General features: G+C 41.2%; 1 protein-coding gene across 1 annotated transcript; it reads left to right on the top strand.

Moving 5' to 3' along the window:
* Positions 1-5,794: 5,794 nt before the first annotated feature.
* LOC147430947 (pentatricopeptide repeat-containing protein At1g06140, mitochondrial-like) lies at positions 5,795-9,476 on the top strand. Its single transcript, XM_086493479.1, has one exon. It carries the CDS (start codon positions 5,839-5,841, stop codon positions 8,161-8,163), a length of 2,325 nt encoding a protein of 774 aa, XP_086349605.1. The 5' UTR covers positions 5,795-5,838; the 3' UTR covers positions 8,164-9,476.
* Positions 9,477-9,883: the final 407 nt, after the last annotated feature.

Here is a 9,883-nt window from a genome sequence, read left to right as displayed (position 1 = left end):
GCTCATCAATTGCAAACAAAAAGTATAATATTACAGTCCATGGAGTCAAGATCAATTGAAGCAGGTGATCAAAGCAAAGAAAATGCAGATAAAGCTCAACCAAAGGACACTGCCACAACAAAAGCAGTCAATACACAAAAAAATCCTGAGAAGATCAAGTGCAATATCACCAGTGAAAACAAAGAAAAACTCTCAAGCAAAGTAAAGCTACATTTCAGTTAGACAAGAACCTCATGTCTTTTTGTACTTGGAAAAGATGTGGCCAACCACAGCTGGAAGATGCTCCTGAATTTGTGAGCATATCTGGAGACAAACGAGCAGAATGCTGGGGAATCATCTCCACCATCATTGAAGTAAGTTCACAGATCATCACAACCCAATTCCATGTGATCGCATCAAAGGATATGCCAGGCGACATCATAATGGGAATGCCAATGGCCCAGAATATGTTAGAGGTACAAAATGTAAACAAGATGCGGTCTTCAAAGACAACCAAGAATGAAGACCAAGACTGGTCACCCACGGACGACAGCACAAAGTCCTCAAGCACAATTCAAATGGAAGATCTTATTGAAGACGATTCATCTTCATCAATAAGAACTTCAGAAGAGAGTAAAGCAAATCGGGCAATAGCAAGTGCAAATCAAACAGAACAAAGAGCAACCACGAAATCTATTGAGCAGAGAATGCCACCAAAACCAGAAGTTAAGAAGAACGAGATTGTAGATAACCAGGAAGAAATAAGAAGTCCAAAAATCCAGACATTGCCAGCTAAATCAGCTGAAGAAAGTTAGATTGGAAAACAAAGTCTCGAGCTACCCTCCATAGAGACACACTTCTATCAAGATGAGACCGTGACAAAAGCAGGACAAAGATCTTCAATAGAACCTCCAAAGAGAATAGCTATAGTTTTCAACAGTACAAAAGGAGCAAGTGTTAGATGCAATGCTCTACTGGATAAAGAAGCAAAGTGCAATATGATTGTAGACAACATTCAGAGCATTCTAGAAATTACTCATGGCAAGCCATATAATAGAGAAATCATGGGTAAGGCTGCAAGTCAAAAAGAAATGGTTGCTACCCTTAGCATCCAACAACATGAAGAGCAAGTAAAATTTCAGGTGAAGCCTTTAAAAGACATGCATGCAGATGTCATCCTTGGACATCAGTGGTTAGACCAACACAAGGCCTACAAGGAAGATAAAATGCTAATACTCTCTTTTCCAAGAGGTAGCCAACAACATTTATAGGTACCGTTAATGCTAGATTCAGAGTTACAAAAGTCACAAGAATCACAGACAAATCTTGCAGACAAAGGTAAAGCTGGAGTGGAACTTCCATCGATTAGCAAAGAAGGTGTGACATCATATGCCTCTACATCAAAGAACCCTCATGGATCAGCTTCTTCAAGCAAGTCAGGATTTTGAAATTTCAAGTCAAGTGTTGACCCAACTAAAACCTCTAAGGAGCCACCCAACAAATCAAGATATTTCAGCCAAAGTACTCAAGAAAGTAAAGGAAAGTCGAGCAAATGTTTGTTTAGAGCAATTTAGTCAAAATCAATGATCCTATTTGGATTAAAGACAGGAAATCAACACAGAAAGACACACACATGGGATGGATAGCATCACAATGGAGCTTAAAATCACAGGAGTACTATGGAGGTAAGAGACATATATGGGTACCAAAACCGCAGGTTAGAGCATATGAAGTAACATCAAGACCCTTCCAAGAAAGAAGGCCCACAAGGTATCAACCTCGACAATATCCTAGGATACCTAAGAAGCAGGTATACAATAGAACAACATCGAAAGATGCTAAAGTCTACCACAACTCACAAGAGGATACAAAACAAAGACGGATCTCAAAGAATCTTCCTCTTAGACAAAGATTCTACACAGGTTATACAAAGATTTGGCTACCAGTCAACCACAAGCCAATTGTAACTACACCAGACCTACATGAAGATCTCAAGAACTCAACAAGACCTAGAGCAAAGCAAAGTCAACAATGGAGATACAAAGGTCATCAAGAAATTTGGATTCCTAAGTCTTTCAATGCTCCTAGTCAAAAGCCAGATGCCGACAGTGAACAGAGGCCTACAACAACATAAAAGACTCCTATCAACCGGCCCAATTGGATAATCAAACAGATAATGGAATCTTCACAGTCAAAGAAGGACCACCCAACCAACATGAATGCAGATTCAAATATGATAAAACAGGTATGGCAAAAGAAACCTTCAATGCCAACTTGGTCCTTCACTAATCCTCTTTTTGAGGATTCAAGCTTACTTTTAACTGAAGAAATGTTTGTAGTAAGCACAAGAATGTAAAAAGTCAAGTCGCCAGGGTGCAAAAAACGCTCTTTGGCATAGTCAAAGTCGGACAGCTGAGCCATAAAATGAGCAAATCATTAGTCCCAAAGCTTCAAGTCATATTAAAGTCTGTGCTAAGAGTCGTAGTTATTAGGCTTACGCTCAAGTTGGAAGAGTTGAGCATACCTAAGTCATGTCGCTCATGCTGGATGAGATGGACATAAGAGTCGAAGTCTATTAAGTAACAATTGGTGGAGTGTCGTAGAGTCCAATACTCACGCATAGTGCATAGTAAGATGAGAGCACATATCCTCGTCAACAAAAACCATTCTTAAAGGGGTGCCAGCTTGCAAATCCATGACATATGCTTTTGTAGCTACACCATCTTTTTGAAGAACCCCTCAAAATCTTTCTTGCACAGCATATTGTTTTCCATACATTTCTATGTATGCATATAGGATGTCCCATCATTGGACATATGCATTAGACACTCTTTTTGCTTCCACTTATGCACCTTGAGTGGACTACAACAGGAAAACCAATGTTCCATCATGCTACCCTCTCATATTTGCTGCCTTTTTAATTCCATATCTATCAGCAAATAATCCCTTCGGTACTTTATTAATATTTCCAATGCTAATAAGTACCCCAATAATGCACATATCCCAAAGGCACTTTTTTTCCACTGGGTTTTTTTCCTTTGGTCATCCAGGTATCATACCCTAATTTAGAACCTCATCATTCTACTTCCCTTGTACATACTTCTCATAAATAAACAATAGCCTCATCATTAAGCTATTACAACAAACAAATGCAACATCATCTCTCACATCAGACATATTCAAACCAATGAAGATGCTGCAACAAATTGACCTCATCAACAAATTCAACGACCAATTGAAGAAATCAGCCCATCAACAACCAATCAAAAACCTTCCACAGCCTCCACAGACACTTTTCAACAGTGCCCGAGGACGGGCACTAAAATCGGAAGGGGGGAATGTTAACTGAGTCAATGTCAGTTAACAGGAGCTGCTAAAGGCCAAAGACGTATGGATGCACATTGAAGATCAACATAAAGAAGCAATAAAGATTGGAGTTATACATTTTTCACGTTTTCCCAAAATGGTCACGTATTGTAAATTCTCGATTTATTTCAAGCCATTATAACATTTCTAATGTGTTACGGGCTCAATGGAAGTTCCAAGCTGTAAAGAACAGGTCAGATAGTGTGCCTAAGTAGCAAATTCAGTAAGTGGTGGAGCCCTAAAGGCCTTGGGCAACCGGACATTTCATATTTTTACCCTAGGTATATAAGGCAGTGTTTAAAAGAAATTAGGGTTCTCAAGGCCTTGGGCACCCGGACATTTCATATTTTTACCCTAGGTATATAGAGCAGTGTGTAAAAGAAATTAGGGTTCTCAAGCTCACTTGTTGAGAGTACTCTTTGGTGAGAGCTCTTGAGGTGTGTGGCTATGGAGTCCTTGAGCTTCTCCTTTCTCATGTGACTTGGTTTACACTAATCAATGCTTAATTCTCTTTCACTGTGCCTCTCTCATGCTTCTTATGATTACTAATGATGCTGTGATTAGCTAGATCGTAACTAATTAGTGGTTAATCCCTCTTTAATCTTGTGTGATTGCCCTCTTTTGCTTGTGTGTGCATGTAGGTTTGATTGGAGTGTGGTGCTCGATAGATCTATGTGTGTATGCTTTCGATTAGTGTGTTGCATGATAGGATTAGTGTTGTGTGCGTCTTGCAATCGTTACTATGTGTGATTGGGTTGATTAGAGGTGAAGAGAAGTGGATGGGGAGATTGCCCTTCATTGTGGCTTAGCTCCTCCATAGGCCGAGAAGCTCACCTCGTAGAGTCACCATTCGTCTTGCCATGATTAGCTCACTAATCGTGTGAGCGTTTCCATGCCGTAGCCGGGTAGCTCATCCCTCCGGATTGATAATTTTTTTGGTCATTGGAGCTATGCAACGATGGAACCCCCAATACAATTTGTGACACACGCAAGATGAGCTTTGCTGACACTTTATCGGAATAGCTGAAGTTGCTCTAGCCCTATGTAGATCTTCGACGAGCAAGGTCAAAGCTGAACTCTTTTATCAGTTTTTCAAGACATCCAAAGCTGGCTTCCAAGATCTAGCTATGTGCAGACCTTCAAACGGAGGGACAAGTACTCTGAAGTTGCCAACCCTTCTGCGTGCCGAAAAGCATGCGACAATGATGATGAAAGTAACTAGCGTAAAAAAGAATGTCAGTATGTGGGAGTTGTTGAGCACCATAGGAGTCTTGGTTGGTTGGCCTTCCAAATAAATTTGTAGCTGCCGATTTGTATTGATGTGTTGATGCAGTTTAGTATTGATATGTTGTTGCGAGTCAGAAACAGCTTGTTTACACATAGTAGATTGTAGTGTAGAGAAATGCAAAACTCAACTTGGATTACTGACCTAGTCATTAGTAGGCATATCATATGAGCCCGCAAGGCAGAGAACCTTGTTTTGTCAAGCTACAAGAAAACCATTTGAGTAGTTAAATATTTTAGCATGCAATGAGAAAATGACATAATACAAAAGTGCCGTACAAAAGTATGGTGGAGTGTCGTTATTGTGTCTCCCCAAAAATTATAAGAAACGAAAGTCGTGCCCTGCCCCATAGTCTAGATGTGCGGTCCAAGCAAATACATAGACATGGACATTTGGATACAATTGACGAACCTTTATTTGACACAGAGTCTTGTCTATCGATTTGTAGATGCTCCAGTTATTGATTTTCTCCCATTCTTCTGGATTGCTCTGACTAGGTAATTTTTTAGCTTATCAATGAGCATACTTTGTTTTGTCTCCTGTATTGATAGCTTTGACCGCTAGCTAATTGTGGTTACCTTACCAAATGCATCCTTTTTCAACATCGGCATGCTATACATAGAGAGTCCTAGACCACAAAGATGTGACTCTCCTATTTTTGGCATGGGATCTTCCTAAGCACGATTCACATCCAAGCATGGACCTGTGTTGTTGTTACTCTTGCAACTCTTCCCTCTCTTTGGCTAAAGTAGATTATGTCATTACAACTATGTGAATTGAACCGTCTAGATTTCAAATGATTTTCAGAGGTGACGCATCGATGGAGTACCTTGTTTGTCCTCATAAAAAGACTCGTTCATCCTCATTCAACACCTTTATCTTGATACAAGAGTCCAGATTCATCAATAATTGAGGTAATCCATCACATCCAAAAGTCAAGACCCTGATGCTATAAGCTGCTTAGCTACCCATCTCCCAAGAAAAGTCATTTTCTTTAGTGGCTAATTCATACTAGAGGTTTGCTTATCTGAAGAGATTTTTTTCATCTGTCTTGCCGTTTCTTTTGGTCCAAATCCCTAATTGTAATTGTATCCCCAATCATGGAAAGAACGTTACCCCATAGCTCTTAGAGAAAGTAAATTCAACTTTCAAGATATATGCAACGAGTTTTGGTGGAAGAAGGGGCGGGGTGGTCCGAGGGGCCGGTTATGACGAACACAATCACAGGCTATGAGGTGTTTGACGTCGCCCTCTCAGAGTGGTGTGATGGGCGCACCTCAACCGTGTATCTTCCCCAACCCACCTCTCTGCAAACATCACAAAATTATTTTTGTCCTCAACCCATCTCATCAAACGCAGCAAATAACATCGCCTGGAAGCCCGCTTCGGATACTTCCCTTTTGAAGAGTTCTCTGCATTCCACAGAAACCATCGACTGGGATGCCCTCAGCTTGGAGAAGTCTGTCTTGGCGCTCTCTTATTTGTCTGCTTCTCCCTCTTTGGACAACTATCTTTGCATACTGCAAAAATGCAGGAAGAGAAAAAGCTTAGCACATGCCATGCTTGTGCATTTGCACTTGTGTAGCCGTGGTGCTGACACCCACAGTGTTCTTGAAAGCCACCTTGTCTCTTTGTTTGTGGAGTGTGAATCTGTGCATCGTGCCCAAGTCGCTTTCAACAGAGTGAATCGAAGAAGTGAGTTTGTGTGGACTTGCCTGATGCAAGGGTACGTTGATTCCGGAGAGCCAGAACTTGCGCTTGACCTGGTAAACGCAATGAAAGAAGATGGTGTTGCTCTCTCGAAGTTCACTTTTGTGACACTTGTAAAGGCGTGTGCAAGGCTGCAATTGTTAGAAAGAGGTGAGGAACTCCACAAAGAGCTTGCAGACTTGGGTATTGAATCTGATCTGTTTGTCGGGAGCATCTTGGTGGACATGTATGCAAAGTGTGGCTCTATAGCAAAAGCACAGGAGGTTTTCGATGGCCTTTCAAGCAGAAGCATCGTATCATGGACTGCATTAATCTCAGGTTATGCAGAGCATGGGCCAGCAGAAAAATCTCTCAAATGTTTGGACCTAATGGATTTGGAAGGTGTTTCTCCCGATACAGGATGTTATATTTGTAGCGTTAAGGCTTGTGGAAACCTCGAGAACTTATCTAGAGGGCTTGAAATGCACTCTGAGGTTCTTAAGAAAGGCCTCGAGGACGATCAGGTTCTTAGCCATGTTTTGATGGACATGTATGCGAAATGCACCGCCTTGGAGGAAATGAGGGTTGTGTTCGACAAGCTTCTAGTGAAGAATGTAGTTTCGTGGACGACCCTCATCGCAAGATATGTCGATCATGGACACAATGAGGAAGCTCTGAGATGTCTAGAGCAAATGCAAGCAACAGGAGAGTCCCCAAATGACATCACTCTAGTGTGTAGCTTAAGAGCTTGTAGGGACATGGGTGCTATTGACAAGGGCAGAGAGATTCATGCAGTTCTGGTCAAAGAGGATCTAGAGAGGATCCCCTATGTTTGTAACACGTTAATTGACTTTTACGTTAGGCTTGGCACAATGGAGAAAGCACATCTCGTGTTTGAGGAGTTGCAAACTCGTGATGTCATTTTATGGACAACTTTAATCTCAGGGTATGCCGAATGCGAGCATACTGAGGAGGCGCTGAGTTGCTTTGAGCAAATGCAAAGAGAAGGATTGTCTCCAGATGTTGCAGCATATAATGCAGTAATTTCAGCATGTGCTGCAAAAGCGAAGTTCGAAACAGCCTTCAGAACGTACTTGCAAATGCAACAACGGGGATTTCTTCCAAACAGCACAACAATTATGGGTGTTTTAAAAGCTTGTAAGAACAGATCATCTCTTGCATTTGGGAGATTCATCCATGCACAAATTCTGACAGCGGATGGTGGCCAAAATGCTTTCTTCGACGTCCAACTTGCAACCGTCCTGTTCGATATGTATGCGAAATGTGGAAGCATGATGGAGGCTCAGCATGTGTTTGACAACATGCCTTCAAAAGACACAGTTGCATGGACTGCATTGATTACAGGTTATGCGGGTCAAGGAGAAAGTAATCTTATTTTTCAACTTCTTAGGAGAATGAAGGCGGAAGGCAAGAGCCCAGATAAAGAGACCTTTTTGAGTGTCCTTATTGCATGCACTCATGCGGGGCTTGTTGATGAGGGGCAGCTGGTTTTTGAGTCCATGGGTAAAGATTTCGGCATTAGTCCAGCTCTTGAGCATCTCAACTGCATTGTGGATTTGCTTGGTCGTGTCGGCCGCCTTAATGAGGCTGTATTAATGCTAAAGCAGTCGTCAATTCCTCCCGATCCTGTCATGTGGGGTACTGTGCTTGGTGCTTGCCGCAAGTGGCAAGATATTGAGGTTGCTAGACATGCGTTTGACTGTGTTGTTGCTTTGGATAACAGTTATACCGCGGCCTATTCTTTAATGGCGAACATCTATGCGGACGCTGGATTATGGGAGGAGGCCAAAATGATTGAGGCAATGAGAGGTAAGCAAGGATAGACATATTTATTGGCTCAAGTGGCGCTGAACACATAAAAGGTATGCCAAAAATTGTTGCCATCTGCATCAACATGCATGGCCCTCAGTCTGCACAGCATAATTTGTTCATAAACTGAAATGTGCGGGCAACTTAGGAAAAGCTATCTTCATTGGATATTTAGGGACCTGCTTTTCGGGCGATACGACACACCCAAATTGGCAACACGATAAAATGTAGTGGCACAAAGAATGGGAAAAGACATAGTCTTCCCACATCAAAGGTTGGTATGTTTACAGGAAGGGCTTAGCTGTTTCCTTGTGGCGTGGGCAAGTTCCTTATAGGTGCAAGATTTTGCTAACCGTCCTTAGCATACTTGTATGCTAAGGAAGGTTGAGATAGAGTTCCTTTGCTCTCACCCATGATGTAAAGAAGTGTACCAAACCGAATTGTGCAGAAAGGAGACATGTGGTTTGGCCTCTTTCCAAGGTAACTTGTATGCTAAGGAAGGTTGAGATAGAGTTCCTTTGCGCTCACCCATGATGTAAAGAAGTGTACCAAACCGAATTGTGCAGAAAGGAGACATGTGGTTTGGCCTCTTTCCAAGGTGGGTAATTGTCAGGCATCGCCACCCCAAAGATGCATGATTGGGTTCTTTTACCAAGTGAGTAAGCTTTACTGCAATTTTTCTAAGAATGCCAAGAACAGGAAGTGAAACAGAAGCATGAGAATGTTATTCGATCATTATATAAAGATGAGGACACAAGATGCAAGGGATAACGAGAAAGGTGCTAATTGAAACAGGCCAAGGATAGAAGTGCAACTACGTAAGGCAACAAGCAAGAATCCGGGAGACTTCTGTGATTAAGAAATGTACCATTATGTGGAATCTTACATATACAATGGTGATATGCCCATGGCACTAGTGTAATACCAAAATAAGTTTCTGTCTGTGATGTACAAGATTTGTATAGAAAAGCTCTTATACAATATGACAAAAGACTACGTGCTAAGTCATCGTTAGGGCTTTCTTTGCTTTTCTTGGTGTAAATAAAGGAGGCAATGAGATGCTCTACATATGGCCATAGACTACAAAACAGAGTGATGTGCATATACAAATGTTTATGCTGTACATTGACTTTGGAACAAAGTGAATGTTTTATGCAAACTAAATATAAAATGTTAGCGCTTAAATAAGGTACTGTGATCCACTTCGTGTGCACGCTTGCACACACACATATTGGCACAAGAACATATACCTACAAGTTTGTGAGGTGCATGTTAACAGGAGTTATTACTTGTAAAATTTCAAAAACTTTATGTGGTGCAAGATCTCTCTCTCTCCCTCTCTCTCTTTCTCTCTCTCTCTCTCTATAGGGGGTGTATAAAGTAGGAAGACAAATAACCTTTCTATCACCCAAGTATGGTAGATTGTGTACCACCCAAATACACTTAACTTAAGAGTAGTAATGTAAAGAATCAAAGACAAAGAGTCAGCATACAAAGGTTATGGAGAGAGGAGAGAACAAGAGAAAATTTTGCAGAATTATGAAAAGAAGATTCATAAAGTTATCACTAAATGTTAGGTCAAGGAATGCAGGGATTTCCAAACAAAATGAAAGGGGGAAACATTTAAAGCTATGAGCATTTCTTAAGCATTAACTATGGATTTCATAGGGCCTTTCACAAGTGGAAGTATATGAAAGGTTTCAAAACAAACACAATTGGTGTGTGATTCTCACT

Source organism: Adiantum capillus-veneris, chromosome 21, assembly GCF_014529385.1.
Source record: "Adiantum capillus-veneris isolate H3 chromosome 21, ASM1452938v2, whole genome shotgun sequence".
Lineage (NCBI taxonomy): Eukaryota > Viridiplantae > Streptophyta > Polypodiopsida > Polypodiales > Pteridaceae > Adiantum > Adiantum capillus-veneris.
This window is presented reverse-complemented; position numbering and strand designations above follow the sequence as displayed.

Coding starts and splice junctions, on each gene's coding strand:
- LOC147430947 (XM_086493479.1), top strand. CDS start 5,839: ATGACGAACACAATCACAGGCTATGAGGTGTTTGACGTCGCCCTCTCA.